The sequence below is a fragment of the Camelus ferus genome, chromosome 16 (assembly GCF_009834535.1).
Source record: "Camelus ferus isolate YT-003-E chromosome 16, BCGSAC_Cfer_1.0, whole genome shotgun sequence".
Classification (NCBI taxonomy): domain Eukaryota; kingdom Metazoa; phylum Chordata; class Mammalia; order Artiodactyla; family Camelidae; genus Camelus; species Camelus ferus.
The window spans coordinates 12710992-12736474 of NC_045711.1; the positions used below are offsets into that span (position 1 = coordinate 12710992).

At 42.5% G+C, this 25483-nt stretch overlaps 1 protein-coding gene across 4 annotated transcripts in view; it reads left to right on the top strand.

The window, feature by feature from the left end:
* The window catches only part of NDEL1 (nudE neurodevelopment protein 1 like 1), a 44084-nt gene extending 19039 nt beyond the window's left edge, over positions 1 to 25045 (top strand). For 2 of the 4 annotated variants that reach the window (XM_006176935.3, XM_032498765.1), the window contains exons 2-9: positions 3686 to 3783; positions 4879 to 5032; positions 5947 to 6095; positions 7844 to 7980; positions 9297 to 9470; positions 12934 to 13025; positions 17316 to 17467; positions 23814 to 25045. In XM_006176935.3, the coding sequence (XP_006176997.1) occupies positions 3698 to 3783; positions 4879 to 5032; positions 5947 to 6095; positions 7844 to 7980; positions 9297 to 9470; positions 12934 to 13025; positions 17316 to 17467; positions 23814 to 23907 (1038 nt within the window). In that variant the 5' untranslated portion in view covers positions 3686 to 3697 and the 3' untranslated portion in view covers positions 23908 to 25045. Of the gene's footprint in view, positions 1 to 3685; positions 3784 to 4878; positions 5033 to 5946; positions 6096 to 7843; positions 7981 to 9296; positions 9471 to 12933; positions 13026 to 17315; positions 17468 to 20395; positions 20473 to 23813 lie in introns of all 4 variants that reach the window. The other 2 variants (XM_032498767.1, XM_032498766.1) reach the window with 2 other exon arrangements.
* The last annotated feature ends 438 nt before the right edge of the window (positions 25046 to 25483 follow it).

Sequence of the window (25483 nt, forward strand, 5' to 3'; positions counted from 1 at the left end):
GGCCTAAAAAAGAATAAAAACTTGTTCACCAAATACTAGAACCTTAAAAGGGAGCAATGCACTAAATGTATGGTAAATTTAAGACCAAAAATAGGTAACTCACTGTTGGCTACAAAATTATGAAGCTTACCTCAATTGCATAATATAAAATCAGTAAATTAAAAATTTTAGACTTGAAATCTTTAATTTAAAAAATACCATATAAAGATCGGGACTTTCTTGGACTCATTTTGATTCCTCTGGAGTTTCCACTTGCTTTTTTTTTTTTCTTATTGACCACAAGTGATTTGCTTTCACTATGACCTCAGAGTTATCCAGCTTCCTGGTGTGTGTTGTATGGGATTCCTCATATTTCTGGAGCCGTCCATCTGGCTGGGTTACTTTCTGGGCCTGATGGACTAGCCTTCGTCTTGGGATGTCTCTTCTTTGCAATCCGGGGTGGGAACCACTATTTCCTCCATCCTGTGCAGTCCAGCTCTTGTTTTTTCTCTTTTATAGCTGTCTCAGGGAGTGTGGAGGAGGTAACTCTCCTGGGTTCTTGTAGGAGAAAAAGTTCTCTCATTTCCTGAATTATCTGTTTTCTCTAGGTTGAGAAGATCCTAGGATTTTCTTACTCGGGCTACTGGCTTTTCTCATTTGTCTAGTGGTTCTTGGTTGTGCATTTATATTTAAGACTTAAGAGCTGGACAGTGATTAGGTAGCTAGTGTGCAGTGGTGTTTCTAAGGCTCTCCCTGGTAAGTCCCATCAGCTCCCTGTTCTTTGATCTGGAGCCTACTCTGAGCTTTATAAGCGACTGTGAATGTGGCTCGGCATGCATCAGACTGACAATTTTGTCTAGCCGAGGATGATGGGTTTTATATTCCTGGTTTAATACATGGTGGTGTGTTGTGAGGTAGAAATAAACTACCCACAACATCTTTTTGCTTACTCCGTTCTTGAAGTAGGAATTTCGATGTTAATAAAGGAAAGCAATACTTTGAGAGCAAAGAGAGAAGAATAAAAGAAAGATCATAATTCAAATTCAAATATTTGTTGGATTTCTACCGTGTTCCATGTTTTTGGTGATGCAAAAGGGATTTATATGTAAGACATAGGTCCTGCCCTCCGGAACTAACTGGAGGCCTCACCCTTTCCTGTCTCTTCAAATGTTTCTTGTTTAAAATTGAGGAAGGAGCAGCAGAACTTTGCTTCACGTGTTCCTCAGATCTTCATGACGTTTTGCAAAACCGTACTTTATTGACTGTGTGTCAGAAACTGAGTATTTGACTTGCACATTGATCCGTGGTTGCCAGTGTTCAAGTGGCAAATGTGTCTACCCAGATTTGAGGGCCAGTTAGTGCCCGTGAAATTCTTTAGGGCTGGTTACATAGATTTCAAATGTAGTCAACAATTTTTCTTTTGGGATTTTGGGGAAAGACCTTAGAGCATTCAAGGGACACATGATTTTTGCCTTACCCTTAGATGCTTCTCTTATGTGTCCTGTAATTATATCTTCAACTGGTGTGTCAAGGAGACTTAGGCAGTTAGTCTGAGGAGTTTTTGATGTCACATGGTGATGTCTTTAAGTGCCTTGGGTATTCTTTAGAAATACAGATACCTCTTGCTGCTGGATTAGCCTCACCTTCGTTTACAGCTTACTACGAATTAAATTACAGGTATCACTAAGATTATCCCTACATCTGGGGAAACTGAGTGGGAATTGGGAACTTTGTTGAAGGGATAGGATTATAAAATTAATCAGTATTATTTACTCATCAGCATACATACTTGAAGAAACAAGTCATCTGATACTGTCCAAACCCTTATTAGATGAAAATACTGAGACTTTAACAGATTAAGCAGATTGCTTACAGAATTTAACAGCAGAATTGGAACTCTGGACTCCAGTTTCACCAGGACTCCTAACTCTGGGGTTTACACATGAAGAGCTGTCATGCTTTAAGAGATTAGCGTAACAGACAATAGTGTACCAGTGTAGGGCGAATCAGAGTAGAGGAGGGGGCGTTTGGTGCACGAAATATTTATCCAGTACTTAATGTCTGCACATTGTAGGTGTTCAGTAAACGTTTGCAAGCACTACGTATGTTCTCTGAGTAGAGTGCTACGCTTGGTGCCATGAAGGGATGCAAAATATGTCTAGGACCCGTCTCTTCAAAGAACTCTGAAGCTGATTGGTAATTTAAGATAATTGGGAGATTGACCAACATGCCAAAGGTAATAATAGATGGTGTGGTCAGGGAGGACTTGACTGAAACAAAAAAATCACAGTAGGCCACAAAGATATTAAAGTCATTGTGTGTAGTTCCATTTTTAATTTTATTCAACTAGCAACCATTCTTGTTTCTCTTTGGTAAACCTGCCCTCAAAATGGATTTCTGTATTTGTTCTTGTCGTGACTTTTTGCTAAACATTCATAAGTAGTGGGTTGTGCTAGATGAACTCCCAAGTTCTCTACAACTCCAAGTTTTTATTAATTTACTTTTAAATCTGGTCTTGGATTCTTGCTGCCCAGTATGGATTAGGTTGAATCAATTTTGGTTTGACTTAGTAAATATTATTGAGTATCTGCTGTTGTGCAGAAATTGTGCTGGGGTTGAAAGAAGTAAGAAGAATACACAGCCTAATAGGGGCCATAGGGGTGTAAGCAAATCCATTAGGATGCGGTGAGTGTGTTCATGAAAGCACGTGTTGGGTGGAGGGAGCCGGGGGGGGGGTGTGTGTGTGTGTGTGTGGGAGATTTGGCGCTGTCTGGATGAGGACAGGAAAGGCTTTCTGGAAAACATGACAGCTAGGTTTCAGAGGATAAATAGGTGCTTTCCAAATGCACAGGGAAGGGCCAGCCTTTCCAGGTAGGGAAAATATGCAGACCTGAAACGGAATGGCGAGGTCGGGCAGCGCTGAAGAGCGCAGCTGGAACCGGACGGGAGATGCAGGGTGAGGGGGTGGGGGTGCGGCGGCGGGGCCGGGTGAGACCGAGCCGCTGTAGGCGGGAGTCTAGCGCCTGTGGTGTTCCGCCGGGCGGGTGGTGGGGTGGGGGTGGTTTAAGGCAGTCAGCCCACATGCAGGGCTAACTAAGTAGAAATTTTTCACCGTCTCTGAACACCTTGGGAGAAAGAACCGAGATGAAGGAACATTGAAGTTGGAGGAATAGTGGCTTTATGGAGGAAGCGTGGGACTTACGAGAGAATTAGCAGGAAATTCTTAGAAATGTAATAATAGTAAATTATTGGGAATGTGCCTGATCTCCTAGTAGGGTCACCTGGCGTAAAATGTTTCAAGCATGTGTTTTGAAGGATTGTACAACAGAGCAGCAGTCACAGCAGCTCTGACAGCAAGCTTCTTTCTATCCCCGGATTCCCAGAAGATCACTTAGCCTTAAGCCAGCTGCTGTGTGCAGGGTGATTATGTGGGGCCATTCCCCAGAACTTAGTGCTGTGACCAAAAGTGCTTCATGTGGCTTCAGTGTCTTTGTTCTGTTCATTTCCTGTCATGACCTTGTCCACCCCCGAGAGCGGGGTGGTGAAGGGATTTATGTGCCTGAGCTATAAGAAAGAGTTAAACCCTCTTAGAATCTTTCATGTTTGACTCCCTCCAGAACGCTGCAGATTTAGTATTGTCCCAGATTTTATACTTTTATTAAGATTCCTATGTTCTCAATTTATTTTTGTCTTTAATATTTCACAGGCTTTCTTGATCATGGATGGTGAAGATATACCAGATTTTTCAAGTTTAAAGGAGGAAACTGCTTATTGGAAGGAACTTTCCTTAAAGTATAAACAAAGGTAACACTGAAAAGCATCTTAAAAATAGGAGAGGGCTTTGGAACACATCCTCTCTAGCCTGTGCATTTTTTTTTTTTAAACAAAGCTAAATTTAGAGTTCGATTTAGGATTGGGATTCTTGAAATAGTCATAAACATTGCTGGTATTTAAGTAGTGTAAAAATGTCATAAATCCTTGTATTACTTGAATTATTAAAGTAGTAAGAAAACTTAGTGTCATTTGTGATTTCTTCTGGTAGCTTACCTCCTTTTATGCTTATTACTATGCTTGGCCATCTTTGGCCTGCTCTGTGTGCTCTGATTCTGCCTTGTCATTTTGGTCTTTTGGAGATTCTGATAAGCTGTCTAGGGCTCCTTAGATCAGACTCTGTTCAAGCAAGTGTTATCGGTGTCTGGAGCCAGCAAAGCTTTGAGGGGGGAGCCAAGAGCTTCAGGGGTAATACAGAGCATTTTGTAAAATCTCAGTTACTTCAGTTAGTTGGGAAAACTTTTAGGTAACCTTTTAAGCACCAAAACTTGTCTTAAATTTCTTTTTAAAAGGGAATCTTTCTAAGATACATATACATTTTCCTACTTTGGTTAACAGTTTACTGTGCCTTACCAAACCTTTTACTGCCATTGCATTGTTACTGCTGAAGCCAGTGGACGTGGAAGGTGTGTGTCTGTGGCAGGGCTTCTTAGTCTTTTTTTGTGCTGTAGATGCCTTCATAGACTGGGGAAGCCTATGGACTCCATCTCAGAATAATGTTTTTAAATGCGTAAAATTAAATAATAGAATTACAAAGGAAATCAGTTATATTGAAAAAACACCTAAATGCTAAACTAATTTGTGGATAGTAATATGTACATCTTCATTAATACATTAAGTAAGAAAGATACAAGGTTATATAAAATGTGCATCCTTTTGAGGCTTATAACTTATTTTCATTGAACCCTGCATGTAGGGTAAGATGTACAGCAGATTGTCTTTATTGTTTAGTGTATTTTATGGTAGTATAATGTTGAGGCAAAAATGATTGAATTGATACATAATCATCTTCAAGATGGTCCTTACGGTTCCTAGTGTAACCATCTTCCCCATTTTGTTTCTCATTAGCTTCCAGGAAGCTCGGGATGAGCTAGTTGAATTCCAGGAAGGAAGCAGAGAATTAGAAGCAGAGTTGGAGGCGCAATTAGTACAGGCTGAACAAAGAAATAGAGACTTGCAAGCTGATAACCAAAGACTGAAGTATGAAGTGGAAGCGTTGAAGGTAATTGTGGCCTTAGAAGCTGGTATCCAATATGCTGGGTTTTATTAAAATGAGAAATACATTTTTTTCAGGTGGAGCTTAAGAACAGTAGGCAATATATAAGTATAAAATGGCCTAAAGTGAATTTTTGACACACCATTTTCTTTCATAGAACCAGGGGAAAGGTGATTTAGAGTTCAGGAGTTCACTTCGAAACTGTAGCTGTCGGTTTTTTAGCTATAACCTTCCTAGCTATAATATTATGTTGTAGTTCCTGTAATTTTTCAGAAGCTGCCTGATGATTTGTTTTGACAGATTGCCTCATTCAGTGGTACTTTAAAATTATATTGGTATGAAATGCATATTTATTTCATTATGGTTCATAGTCCCTTTAGTTTGAGAGTTTAGTTTGGATTTAAAAAGTCCTTTCTAACAAGAAATTTTCACAAATAAAAAGATTAACCCCTTTTGCTGCTCTTCATCATATGCCTAAACCAAATGTTTGCAGTTTTTCTGTGTCTGGGCAGGAGGATGGGTTAGGGGATGGTTGGGGTGGGCAGGTAAGGTGTAGGGAATTTGAACTCTGTCAGTCAACTTCTTTCCTTACTCTCGGCTGCATTCAGCCTGAGAACTCAGGATCCCCCACCAAGGTTGAAGCTTTTGAGGCAATGGTTTTACTATTTTACCTCTTTTCAGAGAGATCATTATTAGATTTCTTTGAGAGGAAAATGATTGACTAATTTTATATGAGTTAAGGCACTTGGAATGAATGTCATTGTTTTTAAATATTATGAAAATGAGGGAGGGGTACAATCAACTCAGACTGTGGGTGAATTTTTGGATCCCCCCACCCTGTCCCTTACTTGGGGTACATCCGTTGTTAAAGAAAGCTATGTTAATGACGCATACTTTCCTTCCTATACCCACGCCTTCAGGAGAAACTAGAACATCAATATGCACAGAGCTACAAGCAGGTCTCAGTATTAGAAGATGATTTAAGTCAGACTCGGGCCATTAAGGAGCAGTTGCACAAGTATGTGAGAGAGCTGGAGCAGGCCAACGATGACCTGGAGCGAGCAAAAAGGTACATGAGTGATGGGCATTTTGTTGGAATAACCAAAGTTGGCAATCAGTGATTAGAATCTGTCTTTAGGCTCAACCTGTCACCTGGATCTTAGTCCCAGAACACATCCTTCTGGTATCTCATGTCACCTGTAACTCATTGCATTGAAACTTACCAGAAACCCTTATCTCCCCAGAAAATGCCCTTCCAAGCTTTTCTTTCCATTATGCCTTTTTCCTTCGTCTTTCAGGTACCTTTTTTTTTTTTTTTTTTAAATATCTGTCTTATTCATTCCTCCATCTTTCCCTCTGTGTTCTCAATACTACCACACTTTCTGTAGGTTCTCACATCTTACAGCTGAATTCTGCAGTTACGTCCTACCTGATCTGCTTTTAAATTTTCACTTGTTTTTATTGTCTTCTGTTTTAATACTGATCAATGAATTTTCTCAAAATAATGCTTTCATTATGATTTTGCTGAGCAGCCTATAGTGGCTTATCATTACTTGGCCAAGGTTTCATATGTCTATAATTAGTTGTTTCTTAACCATTCTAGACTTAGTTCTTATTACTTAACAATTATTTTTTGATATTTCTTTCCTTAATATTTGAGTGACTCATAAATGCTTGGCATGATGTTAGAGTTGAGGATACAGAGATAAGCTAGCCATTGCCCTTGGGCTTGACAGATATGGGTGTTCCACGTGATAAACACTGGTAAAAAGAATGTACAAGCTGCTGCAGGGCATAGAGAAGGGGGCAGCTGAAGTACCTTGTAGTAACTGGGGAAGCTGAGTCTGCGAGGAGAAATAGGTATTATCCAGGTGAAGAGAGAGATGCAGAGGCAGAGAGGCAGGAAGGTGCACAAGGTGTTAATATTTCACTTGATTGAAATGTGTAGAGACAGTATGGCTGAACAAGATGAGACTGGAAGGCGTTTGGGGCTGGATTGTGGAGAACCTTGTTCTTGTGTTTGAAAGTCATTCTACAGGCAAAGGGGCACTCTTTAAGAATTTTCTAAAATTAGGAGTATTACCAGATTGTGATTTGAAAAGGTAATACTGAGGAATTGAAAGTAGGGAGGGGGAGATGTGAAGACCATTTAGGAGTAATCCAGGTGATGGGTGAAGAATTAAGCCAGGAGCAGATTGGAAGAGAGCAAATGGAACTGAGAGATGTTTTGACAGTTGATAGGACTTGATAAAATTGGACATGGCATTACTAGTTCTAACTTGAGGTTAGGGAATTTTATTTCTGTAGCAAATAGCACGTAGTGGGTAGACAGCACAATAGTAGGTACCTGTCTATGTTTCTTGAATAAATGAGTGAGATGAGAAATGCGGGAAGAAGAGGGTTGGTAGGGAGAAAGTAAAGGGAGTGGGACCCGGGACTTCGTGTTTTAAACAGATTCTTAGTTAATTCTTACATACTCTAAAACTATTGAAAAGTTTTCTTCATGAAAATGTGTAAACTGGATCGAATCGTGTTTAAAATCCAGTGTGGAGGTATAAATTGTATAATAAGTGGCCTTCCTTTAAGAAACTTCGAGTTTAGATTGGAATGTAAGAGAAAATAATATATTAAATGGCCCCAAATGATAGTAGAGACACTAAGTACCCCAGAAGTCAGAAGAGGTTGAGATCATTCTTTTTCAGCTGGGCCAGGCTTTCTAGGTCAGGAAATGGCATGAGATGAACTGACAGTTTTTTGTATTAGTTGTTTGCACATTATTTAGTTTGTGGACTCTAATTTTTTTTTTTTCCTTTTTAGGGCAACAATAGTTTCACTGGAAGACTTTGAACAAAGGCTAAATCAGGCCATTGAACGAAATGCATTTTTAGAAAGTGAACTTGATGAAAAGGAATCTTTGTTGGTCTCTGTACAGAGGTTAAAGGATGAAGCAAGAGGTAAAATTTATGACTTAAAGAATATTTATCTCTTGCCTTACTGTCCCTAAGCCAGAGTGCTAAGCTATCTTAAGGTTCAACTTTTTAAAGCTATATACATTTATATATTTCTGTCAGACACCATGCTCAGGACTTTTAATCTCTTAACTCAATACCTACATTATCAACTCTAGAAGGTAGATATTATCCCCATTTTGTAGGTCAGAAAACTGAGGCACAGAGTTTGAGTTTTGTTCCCCCTTATCTTCAGTTTTGCTTTCCGTGGTTTCAGTTACCTGCGGGCAGCTGCAGTCTGAAAATAATGAGTGGAAAATTCCAGAAATAAACAGTTCATAAGTTTTAAATTGTGTGCCATTCTGCGTAGCAGGAGAAATCTTGTGCTGTCACATTTGGTGGATGTGAATCATCCACTGGGGATCTTGGAACATCCCCCTTGGATGAGGGAGGACCGCTGTCCTTTAGATACCTCGTATAAGTGAAGTCATACAGTATTTGTCTTTTTGTGACTGACTTATTTCATATCATAATGAACATGGGTGTGCTAATATCTCGATGTCCTGCATTGAGTTCTTTTGGATATATATCCAGAAGTGGGATAACTTTGTATCCTTTTTTAATATAAGTAAGTTTCTGTAGGTCAGTTGAGTATCTGGAAAAGAACATTGTTTTTTGGATTAAAAATTCAGTATTTGAAAGCAAGAAAACAATTTGCAACTGTTCTGAATATTTCCTTTCTAAAATAAAATATTCCATAGCAATAATTAATAAAAAATGCCAACTCATTTAAGATTACAAAATGACCTTCGTTGATTTTGTAATAATCCTCAAATACATCATTTCAAAATAAATACAAATGAGTTGGTTAAGAATATTTATTTTGTGTCATAAAGGTTCACTGTGAATTCTACTTGGACTCTGCCCTAATTCTTTTTGCATATAGGCATAAATAACTGTTCTCTTAGGCTTATAGCATTTGTAGATTCCAAGTGATCATTTAGACAGTAGGATTGTCATTTTTATTCCCCTAGAAATAAAAATTGTTAATTAGGAAATTTATTTTTGAGAAATAGTAGTTTAGGAAGAGTGTCTATGGCATTTCAATTCAATGATTTTTTTTTTTTTGTTGAGGGGGAGGGTAATTAGATTTATTTATTTTTAATGGAGGTACTGGGGGTTGAACCCAGGACCTCATGCATGCTGAACATGTGCTCTACCACTGAGCTACACTCACCCCCTTTTATGGCATTTCAGATATGACTTTGCTTGATGTAGTTGGTTCCTGTAGCGAATTTTATTACCTTTGCAATATCTTACAGATTTAAGACAAGAATTGGCTGTTCGGGAAAGACAGCAGGAAGTGACCAGAAAGTCAGCTCCCAGTTCTCCCACTCTAGACTGTGAAAAGATGGATTCTGCTGTCCAGGCATCACTTTCTTTGCCAGCTACTCCTGTTGGCAAAGGAACGGAGAATAGTTTTCCTTCACCAAAAGGTTTGTGATGTCTCTTCTTTTTGAACCTTTGGTAGATGATCAACTTTAGAGTGTTTGCTGATGAAGCAGGCATTGCTAGGATTTAAGCAATAATTTCAGTTTAAAAGTTGGTTAAGTGGCACTGTGTGAAGCAGAAGGAATTGTTTCCTAGGCCACTCATACACAGGAAACAATGAGACGATGGCTACGTTAAAGACAAGAGCAGCTTAATAAGTTGAAATTGTAAAAAGTTAAAGGTTTTTAAGGAAAGTTTATCTTTTGACTGTAGCAGTAATACATGTTGATGTAGAAAAATTTAAAAGCAGGAAAGAAAATCCATCTGCAGTCTTACTGCTTTTTAAAGTCAATTAACACTGAATTTTTTTTTGTCGAGTTTGCTTTTTTGTGTTTGTGCCACCTTCTTGTTATACACAAGTTTTGGGATTGTATTTAAATGCAGTTTTACTTCTTGCTTTTGTCACTTAACTATCAGGGGACAGAAGTCTATACACAGAATGTACAGAGACTCATCAAGTTATCATTCAGACTCGTCTAAGATTGGCTTGGATGGACGTGTACATTCTATGACACACTCAGTAGCTGCCATTTCAAAGGTGAAATTCAGAATAACCGATGAATAGTACATGAAGAATATTCCTTTTGCCATCAGTCAAGGTGTTTTTTTAAAAATCCAGATAAGCAGAAAAACCATTTAGTAGCCACTAGATGGAATTTTAAGACTGGAACCCTGAAGCTCTCAATTGAGATTTATTTAGTTTTTGCTGCTTATAGATCATATTTCATCTACTTTCACTTCCTCTATACTTTTTTTTCTCCCCGAATGGAAGCTATCTTTCTTCCCATCCTTTTTTCAAATATAGGATTTTCTCTTTCAGAAAGTGATACAGGAAGGGTTCTCTCTGGACAGTTAGGATGGTAAGCCCTCTGTGTCTGTGTGCCCAATGCAGTAGCTGCTCAGATGTGACTATGTAAATTTAAATTCTTAGTAATTTAAATGAATTAAAATTAAAAATTGAATTTCTAACTGCATTGGCCAAATTTCAAGTGCTCAGTCGTCCTTGGATAGGTAATTCACTCCATCTTCATCTTGCTATGAGGTGATATTAGAGAAAGTATAATTACAAGGTGGTGCTGGTTGTACTGGTATGTGCTGGGTTTGCTGCTGAGGCACAGGGTGGGCAGTGTGCAGATCACAGCGGTCACCAGGAGCGCTCACTGCGTTTTTCAGAATGGCTGCTTGTGTATTTGAGAACCTCAAACTTACTAACATTTGAGAATTTACAATGTTTTACTTTTATGTTTCTAATTAGAATTATGCAGGTAAGTTCTGAAAATTCTTCAGTTGAGCACTGGTCAGAACAGTGAGGAGCCTCTCGGGGTGTCAGTAGGACATAGCGCTCGCTGTGGCATAGAATTAGGATATGTCAGTCCCAAGGCAGCAGTATTTGTCCAGATAGACACATCTTTAGATTGGAACTGATAGCGTGAACTTTCACTGACTTAAAGCTGCCATTTCATGACAAGGAGGTGGGCACAGATGCAGTGAGAAGCCAGAGGGTAGAGAAATCATTGGCAGGATTGAAGAGCTGATCTCTCTGAAGTAGTTCCTCTCTAACTGCATTTCCTTGATATAATGCCTGTTTCCAAAAAGCATTTAAGACAACTTACCATGAAAGTACAGATTTAATAATACTTAAAGTACAAAATTCAGGGGAATAGTGAAAAATTAGATCTAGAGACTTCTGACAAGAAAAGTATAGCAGTTTCCTTACATCACATTGCATACCTGTATTACTCAGGATGCTGGGAGTGTAGTTCTGCCTTCAGTGAGATCATATTCTAGAGCACAAGGGTAATGGCAGCAGCAGTAGCAAGAAAAGCATTTTGCATGCTGATTAGCACTGTAGAAAACAGATGAAAATAATAGCCAGCATTTATTGAGTACTTACTGTGTGCTAGGCATTTAAAAAGTGTATTAACTAATTTAAACTTCACAGTGGCTTTATCAGATAAGTGCTGTTATTACTCACCCCCCTTTTACACAGGTGCTAAATGGCAGAGGTGGATTTATATCTAGCAGTTTAGCTCCAGAGCTCTTAACCACTGTGCTTTAATACCTCAAAAATAATGTAAGTGCAAAACTGAAAACCTTCTTTGCTGTAAGAAGATGTGAAAAATATCATGCTAAATACCATGATTCTGAACAGGAAGACATGGTTGCAATACCCATCTTCCCCAAATCAGTCAGTAGTTTAAATTTCTAAGAAAATTCTTAACAGGATTTTTAATGTTGGAAAGTTGATTGTAAAGTCACTCTGGAAGAGTAAATGTGCAAGAATAGTCAAGAAAAGTTTGAAATAGAGGGGAGGGTATAGCTCAAGTGGTAGAGTGCATGCAAAGCATGCATGAGGTCTTGGGTTCAATGCCTAGTACCTCCTCCAAATCGAAATAAGTGAATAAACCTAATTACCTCCCCCTGATTTAAAAAAAAAAAAAGAAAAGTTTGAAATAAGTTAGTAACAAAGAGGCTTTGCCCTTTAGAATACCGAATATATTCTAACAGTGTAATAACTAAAACAGCATAATTCTGGTGGAATAGACAACTTACTGGAACTTGAAATACGTAGGGAATTCAGAGTATGGTTTTAGTGCCAGGTCAGATGAGATATGTTCTTCTCTAAATGGTTTTGGGACAATTGGATATCCATTTGCAGGGGAAAAAATTAGATATCTGATGAGTTAAGTGATCTATGTCTAAAAAAGTCTTTTAGAAAAATATTAGAAAATGTGGGGGACATTTTTATAATATTGAGGTGAGGAAGCCCAAGGCTTCCCCTCAAAACACAAAGTTTAAAAGATAAATGTCACACTGAAAAATAAAACATATAAGAGAAAGGGTGACTGTCTATAATGTATAGTGCTCTTGTAAATTGATGAAAGAAAAGACAACCCAGAAGAAAAAAAGTGCAGAGATGAACAGATGACTTCCAGAAAAAGAGATTCAAATGACTAATTATTAAGGAAACAAAAATTAAAACAAAGTGGCTATCAAATTGGCAAGGAAAAAAAAATGTGTAATACACTGAGGGCACCACCACACAGACCGTTGATACTGGCACAGCCTAGGAGCATTTTGGCAGGACACTAAGGTGAAAATGTGGGCATACCCTCTGACCCAGCAGTTCCATTTTTAGGAACCTCTTCTCCAGAAATACTTGTCTAGATGTTTTAAGGATATATGTCCTTGAACGTGTAATGATGAAAAATTGGATATAATTTAAATATCCATCAATTGGAAGATGGTTAAATGTATTTTTGGTTATCTCCACTTTATATTTAACCGCAGTTTGGAATACTAGATTGGTTTTTCATTGAGTGTGTACTGCTTTGCGTTATCAAACAAAACCCAAGTATAAAGGGAACTGCAAGAGTGACCACTCACTTGCCTTTTATCTTTCTCTAGCGATACCAAACGGTTTTGGGACCAGTCCACTGACTCCTTCAGCTAGGATATCAGCACTGAACATCGTGGGGGATCTCTTACGGAAAGTAGGGGTAAGCGTTGAGTGATTTACCACTAGATGTTTCGGCTGCCCAGGCACTGAATTATTTAATTTGAAGTGAGGGAAGAAGTGGTACCGGCTGTGGAAGTAAACTGAGAAGCAAGAGCGTCCAGTGACCAGCCGGGACTGGACCAGGGCTGGGGCTTGCGGTGCCTCTGCGGAGGGCCCTGCGCGCTGAGCTCCCAGGTTCCCACTGGGCTGCCTTCGTGTGCCCCCGGCTGTTTCTAGAGCACTGTGGCCCCTCCATCTGTTTCTGAAATACTTCCTCTAGGCCCGCTGTGTGTCTTACACAGCTCTCTGATCCTGTTCTTTGCTCTGCCTGCTGCGCCCCTGGTCATCCCCTGGGCGTTTTCTCTGGAGGACTTGGCGTTGGCTCGTGATGTAACTTTCTGCTCTTAGTCATGCCCGTCTTACTGCCGCTTGGCCACCTCAGCTTCACTGCCGTTTCCTTGGCTCTAACCTTGTTTACCGGAACGGTTTGGCTTTTGAAAAATTAAACTCAATTTCTGCTTATTCAGTTTTTTCACTCTGTATAATATCTACTCCTTTGACCTTATCAAGATTAGTACTCTGTTTTGATTTTTTTTGTCATCTCTTGCTTTCACTTTGTTCCTACTCATCCGTGGTCCACAGCTCGCTTACCCTGTCGCTGTTGACTCACGATCTCTTTGGCTACGGAGGAGACTTGCAGCCTGGATCAGTCAAACAGTTGGCCTTCTCCTTTCCTGCATCTGTATCACCGGAAACAAATAACCTTATGATTTTTAAGCCCCTATAAAGTTAGTCTTTCTAGGGGTAGTCAGTTCCATTTCCTATTTCTTTCAGTGACGTTTACCTCTCTTTCCAATAATCTATCCCTGAAACTTCCCACTATCCACTGCCCCTTCACTTGTTTTTTTGTGCGTGACTCTTTCTGAAAAGGGCTGCAATTGCGTTACACTTTATATAATAAAGAAGAAATGAGAGGCCAAGTTACAAGGCCCTATGTTTACCTTCTCTGGCTCATAAAATTATTTCCTGACCGTCAGATTAAATTTGCATTTTAATGTTGCTATAAAAAGTGATGTGGGAGAGGGTTACTAAGTGGTAGAGTGCATATCTATCATGCACAAGGTCCTGGGTTCAATCCCCATTACCTTTATCAAAAGAAATACCTAATTACCTCCCCCAAAACAAAAAACCAAACAAACAAAACCAAAAAAGGTAATGTGCACAAGTTGTTCATACAGTGCATAGAGTAATTTTCCCTCACTCCAACAATCTTTTTTTAACCTCTATGTTATAAGAATTGTTGTAATAGTTTGACCTGCTTGTTGTAACCTGTAACTTGAAATGCTGTGGTTGTTTTTCCATATCTTACCAACTTTAAGCAAAAAGATGAGAATTTAACTCATATCCTCCCAATTTTTAATTTTTTGTTCTTTTGTTGATTACTTTTATAACTTTAAATAATATGCTTAAATCTCTGTTTCTGAGTTTGTTATACTGTATCTCAGTTCCCTGTTGTGTGTGTGTGTGTCTCTGTTCTTTCTTGAACTCTGTTGGTTGGTTCTGAAAATTGAAAATCAACAGCAACTACAAAATTCTGCCCATGTGCATATTATTTACTGCATAATCACAGGAGGAGCTGGGCTCCAGGCCATTTTATTTGTGCCTCTGAACAGGTGTTTCAAGTGTTTTATTCTTTACTTGCTCAGAAGCATACCAGGTTTTGTTCATATTTGTATCATAGCTGACTTACACACCTTTTTCTTTTTCTTAGTTTTTCTAGTTACCTTTTTTCCCTTATGGACAGGAGAAACATCCACCTTCTTTCCTGTATCTCCTGTCTTCCAGCTTCTTATTTACACTCTTTGCTGAATCTCTGGCCGTGCGTCTAGGGCTGCTGTACCGCTGTCACCTTTGAATTTCTCTTTGTTATACTCCTGGGTTAGTTCTGCCTGTCTCTGGACTCCATGTTGTCGTCTTTCTTTGTTCCCTGTTTTGCTTTAGTTTGCTTCAGAAATGGTGCATGGAAGTTGAACTTAGAATCCTTGCAGTGTTTATCCATTCAGCTGACAGTTTGTTTTTTTGTGTGTCATTAGAATTTTGGTTGTCTGTTACCCACCAGTCCCTGCATACTTGAACGAATATCTCATTTCCTACTTCTTTGCAGTACTCTGTCCACTGACTTCACCTGGAGGCTGGCATCCCCACTCTTGCATCCTTTTCCACTGAGAAATCAAGGCCATCTATTTAAACTTTGTTCTCCTCTCTTAAAACCGTCTTTTATTTTTCTCTGTTTATAGCTGTTTTTACTTTTTAATCTCAGCGGTGAAAGTATCCCATTCCTTCCCATGGCTAATTGTCCCTCTGGGCTTTGGGTCTCATTCCTTCCAGCCTTCTCATCTTTGTCTCCTGTACCTTCAGCCTTTTACTGTGTATTTTAATATATATACAAGGTTTATGTAAACATTATGTGTTATATATGTATATACTTGGTAATATTTATGTATTGGATATTACACAGTTTTAAAATCTTAAAGCAAAAATAAAAGCAGCTGTTCCTTCCTTTTATGTCATGTCTCTAGCTGTCTTTCTATTTCTCTCTTCCCTTCGCAGCCAGGCTTTTGACAGCACGGCTCCATTGATCGTTAGCATTTCTGATGGCATGCGCACTCCCAGATACCCTAGTCTGGGCTCTGTTCCCTGCTCACTCCACCAGAATTGCTCATTGCTGATCTCAGTGCTGTCAAATCCAGCGGGTGCTGTTCTGTCCTAATTTTACTTGAAACATCCAACACGGACCTGTTTTTTGTCTGTTTGAGATGCTGTCTTCCCTCTGCTTTTCTGATTCTGTGTCACGTCTGCTGCTCGCCTTCCTGTCCATTCCTCTTTGTCACCTTGTTGGGTCTTCGTCTGCCCACCCTCCCGGTGTTGACTTTACTTAGAGTTCTGTCCTTGATTTTCTGGTCATCATCTTCACAACCGTGGTGTCGCCTCCTCCTCGGTGTGAATATCGTCCAAATCTTGATTTCTAGACTGTGCTTCTTGAGTGCCAGGCCCGGTACTTGCACTTGGTTGTCTCACTGATGCGTCAGACACAGCCTGTCCTGTTACATGATGGATTCTCAGCAAATATCTGAATGAATGAATGAGTGTCTTGAATATAGGAAGTTAATGGCTCTCAGTTTTTACTGAGTATGTGTCTCTGTAGTAAGATGCTGACGAAAGGCTTATTAAGAGCTTATCCTACGAGGTCACTACCTCTCTTCCTTCTTTCTGTTGTTGTTTTACTGGTGCTGCTAAGAAAGGAGAAGAGAAGTTTCCGTCTCTTTTTGTTGCTGTTTCTTAACAGCTCTTATTGAAATTGTGGGGGGAGGATTCTCAGCGTGGAATATATTATCTGTGGATTTGTCTATGTATTCCCCAATCCCTTAGCGTCATGGATAATAGGAGTGGACTATTTTTTGTCTTTTTTTCTGGGCCATGGATTATATCCCCTCCGTTTTTTTTCTGGGAGACGGTTTGACTTGGTAAAATGTGTGGGAAGGGTGGGGGGTGTTGGTGATACTTGTGTTTGTTGGAACTCAGTGGGAAACTTCTGTTCTCTTCATGCCAATGGTCTGTAGAGCCTGGCACAGGCCAGGTGTTGTGACAGGTGCTGAGCAGGCACTCTGGAGGTACATGCTAAAGGGCTGGTGTCGTTATCAGGCGAATTATTTAATTATAGACAAAGGGTATTGGATTTTTACAGTGTGCTGTCAGAAATGCAGTAGCATTTCACTTCATGTGAGGTGTTGTAAGTGCGCTTACCCACCCTGATACAGTGAAACAACCAACCTGAAGCCCTGAAGAAAAAATTGGCTGCTTTAAAAAAAATCCTCAACTATTTTACAGGTGCTTTTGCATTCTTTATAATGCTCACTCCCCAGACACACACACACCCTCCAACTAGCCAACAGACAAACAGCCCCCAACTCAGAAAGAAGCAGTGGATGGGGCTGAGAGACTCGGGATCCGCTTCTGGCTACTGTGCCCCCTTTTCCTTAGTTGTACAGTGAGGGTCCTGTCTGTATCTGTCAGTAATACTGAGAGAAATAAGTGTTCTGAGCTCATTAGAAAGGGAGCCAGCATATATATTGCCTCTTTCTATTAGATAGGTGATTGATACGGCTTAAATTGCCACCATTATCAGCCAAGAGAATAAGGTTTGAGTCTTGAAATAGAAATGGTTTGAAATGCAAATTTTTATGTGCAGCTACTGTTTTGACAACCAAATCATTCCTTCTTCCTTTCATAGGCTTTAGAATCCAAATTAGCAGCTTGCAGGAATTTTGCAAAGGACCAAGCATCACGAAAATCCTATATTTCAGGGAACGTTAACTGTGGGGTGATGAATAGCAACAGCACGAAGTTCTCTCGATCAGGGCACACATCTTTCTTCGACAAAGGGTAAGTCTTGAAAGTTCTGAGTTTAGTTTTTTTGGGGCAGTAAAGTTGCACATTATTAAGTGAGCTTATTGAGCTTTGAAAATATCAACTCAGTGTGATAAACCCACCTGAGGCGTTATCATTCAGCTCTCTGGGGATGGGAAATCTGTTGTTGTCTGCTAGTCCCCGTGGAGTCTGTTACTCCGGGCGCCCTGACTCTGAAGCATCTGTCCTGGGAAGCAGAGTCTTGAAAGGCAGCTGTGCTAGGCCCCGGGGGTTAAAGATGACTGTGGTACAGTCCTTGGGCTCACGGTGCTTGCAGGCTAGTAGACTTTCTTGGTGAATGTTTGCTAAGGGTAGAAGAGAACACGATGATCACGTGTATGTAGGCTCTTCCCCAGACCTCTGCCTGGAGATTGTAGAAAAATATAGGACCACTGGGTCAAATACAGTTTAGAAGACACAAGTTTTGTATGATATGAAGGTTTTTTTTGGCAATTGAGAATTTAAAAAAATTGTCATAAGATTACAGCCGTGGTACATCCTTTATTAATGCAAAAAATATTTCAGTTGGTACAGAGTATATAAAGTAAGAAGTGAATGTTTTCTGTTTTCACACTATTTTTGCAACCTTACAGTTGTTCCTAGTTAGGACAAGTCATATTTTATGCATCTACCATATACTTTAATAAACTTATGGGATGCTTTAAATACTGTGCTGCAACACACCCATTGTGACTGTATTGCTAGTATCTTTCTGTGTCAGTTCATATTGTTCCACCTCAATTGAAAAAAAAAGCTTCCTAGTTACACTCTTGTACGAGTGTGCCTTAATGTAGGTAACAGTTAGGACCTGTGCGCTGGGATGCTGACCACGTGACTTCAGGTAGCTGTTAGTGGAGCAGCAGCCGTGACACCGTGATCCCTTGCCGCTGTCTCTGCTTTGAGTCTGCGAAAGGAATATAGAGATGTTCACAATTTCTTGAAGGAGCTTGTCTCTTCTGCTTTCCTCAATGACTGGTGCATTTGTGGGGGACTTGGTACATTTATGTGCCTGATTTGGTACACAGTCCACTCTGAAAAGGTTTCTGTTGTTCATCCTTATGCAAGTGGAGTGGTTTCTCTGTCTCCCTTAAAATTCTACCTCAAAGTATACATACTTCATTAAGGAGCACATTCTAAACTGATACATAAATCAAGACTTCATGCACATTTCATTTTTGAAAGCATGTTGTAGAATATCAATATATAAACCAGAATTTTATTCTAACCGTTGGGGCTCCTCAGTGGCTGTGAGAATGAAAGGAGTATTCCGCAGGCTTAGGAGCTTCGGGCAACCTTGAGGGGGTTGTTTTTATACCACGATGGTAAGTGGAGTAAGTAGATAGGTATTTTTACAGAGAGATACCATTTCCCCAACCAATACACGGACAGTTTAAGGCTAGTCTTCATGAGGGTTGGAAGTAGTATCTAATTATTTTTGCTTGCAACTTTTAATTCCCTCCAACAGAGTAGTTATTAGTCTATTATTGGGCACCTTATGACGTGAGAACAGGCAAACCGTGAATGGATTGGTGGGGCAGATGCCTTTGCAAAAAAAAAGTCCTTAAAACAGTCATGGTGGAGGGATAACATTAGTTCAGGCTTGCTGTCCTGTCTTCCTCAGAGACTGGCTTCCAGTCAACCCTGATGCAGAGCACCAGGGCTGTGATCGCCCAGAGATGAGCCCAGTCAGTCTTAGGCAGATGCGGAGGATTTGCTGTAACTGCCGGGGCCCCTGTCCTCTGGGGAGCATCCAGGCTTCATGTCCTGAACTGAGTCTGGAAATACGCTTCTTGATAGAAGCAGTTACAGCTGATATTTAGTTTTGGTTTAAGTAGTGCACATTTTTAATTGTACTGTTTCTGTTAAGAGCTAAATATGTTTTTTGTGGGCTGCCCTTTTCTCAAGTATTTAATTTGTATGTAAATGGATTATATACGCGCACTCGCGTATTAACCTGTTACTGCTTGAGTTACGTTTGTCTCGTTGCCGTGTGCCTGAGGGTGGCTCCTGTGGGTTTTGCCGTTGCTCCTACTTCCTTGCTGCTTTGCTTTGATTCTGGCTTCCTTCTGGCCCGCCTGGCCTCTTCCCTCTGGCCTTTCTTCCTGCTGACCTAGTGGCTAGATGAAAACCATGATGGGATGTACCTGCTGCAGAGGGAGGGAGGGAAATGTCCCAGCTCCCAGCTCCATTATTAAACCTTGCAGGTTAAAAGAAGAAATGCCAGTTCTTCCAGAAGCGTCAAAGTGTATCTTACAGTCTCAGTATGAGAAAAAGCTTTCCATTTAGAAAAACCCTCTGGCTCTAGAGCCTGCCTGCCCTGAACCCGCCGCTGAGGAGTCTGTGGCGGTTTCGGTGCTTTTCCCAGTGCCTCTAGAAACCTGCAGGAGCGTGGTGGGGAGAGGTCATCAGAGTTGTCAGCGCGTGTGTGCGTGTGTGTGTGCACACTGACCCCTGCCTCCCTCAGAATAGCCACAGAGACATAAATCCTAATTGTTGTATGTTGCTCTGTGGGATTTGAAAGTATTTTATAAGTTCTGGTTATGTGAGGGCTTCTTGGAATCAGGGTTTTATCTCGTGGTGATCACTTCACCGGTTGCTGAAGTGTGGGATGCTGGGCCTGCTTCCCAGCTGTTGCTCCGTTTCCTCCAGCCCCTGCTCAGCCTTCATGTCTCTCCTCCCCAGAGATAACAGCTCACACGTAGTGCAGCCACTTGAGTTCTCAAAACGTTCTCTTCCCCCCATAACTTTTATTTAGTTTCCTGTGTCATTTGCCCTAATTTTGTAAGCCAGTCTGCTTGCTTTTGGGCTGTGTGTAGGGGAGTGTAAACTAATTTTAGGGCATGGTGTGAAAATAGTATTTGCATTATCACTGTTTAATGTTTTTTCCTTTTTTTTTTTTATTAGGCAAGAAAAAGTCATATTTCCCACGTTGTTCATGGGTAACTGAACTTGTTTGCTGTGCTCTTTTATTCTTAATCATGGTGCGTGGTGGAAGACACATTAACACTGACAAACTGGTTTTTACTAACTGCATGGGGCTGACTCTGCTTTAATCAGCTTGCAGCCCGTGAGTGAGCTGTCCAGTTCCTGTTGGGTTGGACTGTAAACCATTATTGGTTCAGCTGGTGCAAAACAAAAGCGATCTAGTAGTAATGGGCCTGGTGGTTGTGAGGAGCAGGCTCAGTGGTCTTCCCGACACTGGGAGGGCACTGTTGGGGTGACGCCACAGTCCGGGGGGCGGGGTCAGGGGTCACTGCCAGCCCTGGGACCACACCTGACTGCCTCCATGGGCCTGGCGTTCTTCAGTTTCCCAGTGTCCCCTCTCTTGAAGCGGCGCTAATGATAATGGATTCTTGCTGTGGGGCTCTCTTCCCACCCTCAGGCTTGTCTCCCCACAGCACACTGGGGTGGTTGTGGGGGGCAGGGGCATAAGGTCCACCTTACTTCCGGGGAGCGCACGTTTCAGTGTGCAGAGCCCGGGCTGAGGACGAGCTGCGCCGAGCTTCCGTTCATCCATCTGACCAGGGGGACTGGGGTCCGGAGTGTGCCTGCTCTCCTGAGTTAGCTCTAGCCCACTCCTCCTTTTCTTTACTGCCCTCCCGGGTGTCCCTGTCCTTGCTGCTTTGTCAGATTCAGTCCGTCCCCAAGCTTTATCTCTGTTGCCTGACCGGCTCCTAAACGTGCGTTGGTTCTTCCCCTCTCTCACTTTGCTTTTTGCCATTTACAGCTGACTTAGTTCCTTGTCTGAGCTGGAGTCTCTGTCTTTCAGACTCCTTAACTAAATTTTGGTGGTAAGATCATGAAATTTCATGGCTTCTGGAACCTTTTTTACCTAGGTGGTTCCCAGGTCTGTATCTCCACCCTGGCCCGTTCTTTCTCCTCTCGGTCCCTGTGTTGTCCACTGGGGCGTTTCCGTTTGGCTCTTTTGCTGCTCCCTGAAACCAGATGAGCTGAGTATGGAGGTGTTTCTTCCCTTGGAAACCTTCCCTCCTTGCGCAGCTTTGCAGGCCTGGGAGGGGCCTCCCCACACTGACAGCTGACCTGTGGGGTCAGCTTCCTCCTTCCTCCTGGTCCTTTACTTCCTACTTCTTGGCTCAGAGAGAGGTGCTAGGTGACACCCGCTGGATTGTTTTCTCTCTCCTCCACCCAGCTTTCACATCAAGAATTCCATTTCCATCCACACAGAGAACTTACTTACCTGGTTTCTTCTTTCCCTTTGTGTTCTGGATTGCACTGCTTATTTTCCCCATTAGAGCTGACTTGCGTTGCGAGCACCAGAGTGGTTGCTCACTGGAGCCTGTCAGGTGTCCTTGGGCAGGAGGAGACGGGGAGGATAATGGCCTGGGCATCTGGGGGCAGTTGTGGGCCCGGCTTCCCCATTGACAGGCTCATGGGGTGAGCTCAGGTGAATGGCGGGACCTTCTCTTGCTTTTGTTTCCTTAGTGTCGTAACGATGAGGAGGAACTTGGCACTCCTTAAACGTCCATCTAAGCTTGAAAATTCGGGAATCTCAGCCCTAAGCCTTGCCTATGGAGCCATCCTCACGTTTGCTCCTTTTGCACGCCCCTTGGAACATGTGCCAAGTTCTTGGCACTCAGCAGTGCTCCCTTTCTGCTGAGTTTCGGGGACGGTCTGTAGTTACAACTTGTGCTGCCTGCTGCCCTGCTCTGTGAGGCTGGTAATCTGGTGTTCACGTTTCCAGCTGAAGCTCTTTGTGAGGCCTGCCTAGTTCTCCCTGAGGTTCTAGGAGGAGCAGGATCGGGGCTCTGGGACCAGCCAGCCAGATGACAGATGGACTGATTATGCGGGGGCTCCAGTGGCATATAGGGTGTGGCCCCTGCCCGCAGAAGAGGCACAGGCCCATAGCACTGGCAGGACGGGGAGGATGATTTAAAGCTTTCAAATGTGATGAGGCTCAATGTCAGACCTCCAAAGAGAAAAGGGAAAGTCCTGCTTGTGCATCACTGCGGTGGGAGAATGTCCAACAGGGAGACGCTGCATTTGTCAGAGCCCTGCCTGTCGCTCTTGGCCTTTGTGGGTAGCTTGATTTCCAACCCCAAACCCATTCTCTGAGCTTAGCTTCTTCAGATGTTAACTCTGTTTCATCACAGTAGTCACCGGCCACTTGTCAGGTCTCTTTGTGTGCCTGTTTCTCTGTGAGGTTACCCTCTCCTCGTCAGTGTGGGAAGCCGTCAGCTTGATGGGGAATGTGTCTGCTTTTTTTTTTTTTTTTTTTTTTTTAAGAGAACCTCTCTCCACGAGTCTATATTCAGCTTCCTGGGCCCCTCTGATGAGTAGGCTGGTGGGGACACTGGTGGGTGTGTGTAGGGCCGTTGGCTGCATCTCCCAGATTTTAGTGGGACACATTTTCCTAGGGACGTTTTCAGTATGGTAGGGCTGCAGTGGCTCCTGAGAGAGGCTCCAGGCCTTGCGCTCACCCCCTCACTGCTTCCTGTGGCTGTGCTGCCTGGTGGCTGGGGCGGGGTGCTGCTCTCCGCCGGGGTGCTGCTCTCCGCCCGGGTGCTGGGGGCCTGGCTGCAGGCTCTTGTGCTGGATGGGACTGGTGTCTCACAAGTCTGCGAGAAGCCTCCCCATCTGGCTTTGCTTGCTGAACAATTTAAAAAGGTTATTTTTCTCCCCCTTATTAAGATACTCATGTACATTGTAGGAAATTTGGAATAAAATTAAGAAATATAAATTAGTAGATAAAATTTACCCACAACTCAAAGGGAAGAAAAGTAACTATTGTTAAATTTTCTTTCTATAATGTATGTGATTGTGTGTGTGTGTGTCCGTCTGCCTGTCTGTGTTCCCGCACATTCTAGATTTAGCTACGTAGATAGTAATGTCTAGTTATAGGTAAGAGTCTCGAATATATGCTCCTTACCTTTTTTCTTCATGTCATTAAACCTACTTCGGTTACTTGCTGCTTTTTCTACCTAGCATTGATCACAGTCTGAATATTTTCCATGCTACCAAAGAACTCCGTGGAATGTGTTTGAATGGTCACATAATATTTCACTGTTTGGTCATGCCCGTATTTATTTGGCTCGCTCCCTGTTGGCAGACACTCAGACGAGCGCTGTTGGCCTCCACGCCGGTGTGATGAAGTTGCCGAGAAGGGAGCGCACGGTCTCCTCTCCCACACGCACGCAGTCCTCAGGCCTCTAGCCGGCTGCTGCTTTGGCGGTCAGGGTTCTGCTCTGGGCTGGGAAATAGTGTTAGAGAGCAGAAGAATTTCTCTGTGTGTCAAGTGATTTTAAATGACAGTCTCTCTTTCTCTTCCCCTACCCTCCCCTTCTCTGCTCTGGTCACCCCACAGGGCAGTAAACGGCTTTGACCCGGCTCCTCCTCCTCCTGGTCTGGGCTCCTCGCGCCCATCGTCGGCCCCGGGTATGCTGCCTCTCAGTGTGTGAGTGCCCGGCCTCCAGGCGGGGGCTCCCGCCCTCCTCCAGCTGCCCAGGACACACCCACGCCTCACCCCTCGGTGCCTGGGCCCGGCTCGTGCCCCTCCGCCCGCCTCCCCGCGGCCGGCAGAGGGCAGGCTGCATGCAGTGGCGGCTGCTGGGCCCCGCCCAGCCCCAGGACTCTGCGCGATATCAATACTGGCTATTTTCTCTTCTCGCCGTAGTGCCGTTGGTTTCACATGATTGCACTTTTGTGGGTCACGAGGTGATACGTACGTGTATTACTTGGTCACTGGATGCAGAAGTACCCATTCATCACGCCTCATAGCCCCGCCCCGCTGTGCGGATAGGAGTAGTTGTGTTTAGGACATTGCAGATCTTCTAGCAGCTCTCCCCCAAATCAGGTCGACATGTGCCCTCCCCCTGAGCCCCCACCCAGGCATCTCCAGTGCTCATGATCATGTGTCCCCCTCCTCTACCACTCACAGTTTGGGTCTGTTACTGGCAGAGTCAAGAAGGTCACTGAATTAGGGAACATTTTCTGCACCTTCTGATTTTACTTTAGCGGTTATCATTCCATAGACTTGCCTCCCAGAGCAGCAAGATGCCTGTCTGAGCCCCAGAGAGCAGGAGCTTCCGGGACCGGGGCACACGGGGCCATGTCCCTGCTATCTCCACTTCCTCATGTGCCTCAGACTCGGGGTTGGGGTGGTGGCTGCTGCCTCGCCGGCTCTCTGGTCCTTCAGTTCAATGACATCTTCAGAGCATCTCGTTTTGTCTTCTGAGGGCCTGTCCCGTTGCGTCAGGAAGGGTTGAGCGGCCTGGTTCCAGGGGCGGCCCTTGTGGCTCCTGGGGGCGGGCAGACTGGAAGTGGTTGGCCCTGTGCATCCTTCGATTACTCATGCTGCGTTTACTGTTTACATTTGTTTTATTGTACATAGGTTTGTAAACATTATCGCCTGAGGTATTTGTATATAACTTGGGCTTTGTAGCTTTTATTTATTCAGAACTCACGTGGCATGTTAATGACTTACGATGGTGCCCTCCTCTGGGCAGCTGTATAGGGTCATCATGTGGTTAAAAAAATACTTCCCCTCAAAAAAATCTTTTAATGTGGAAACAATAAATTTCACAGAAAAAAAAAAAAGGATTGAGGTTGCTTTATTGGGTCTCTGCCATCCTGTGAGAGAAGAGCTGGAGTTGCAAAGCCAGGTTCGGATGTCACTTCTGCTCTGACGTGGGACATGTGGATGGATGGACGGCAGCTGTGGAGCAGGGCAGAGGAGAGTCAGGTGGCCTTAGGCGATACCCAGGGTACCAGCGGGCATTCTCATGCTGATCGTTTGTATTTATTTATTTTTTTGTACAATAGTACATAACTTATAGGTACACAATATAGTGACTCACAGTTTTTAAAGGTTATTTTCCATTAACAGTTACCACAAAATACTGGCTGTATTCCCTGTGTTGTATGGTACATTCTTGTAGCTTATTTGTTTCTCTTGGTGCTGATTTCTGCTGTGATTTCCAGGAGCAGCCCGAGAATGGCCCCAGCCCAATGCAGAAATCTAAGAGGAGGGACCTG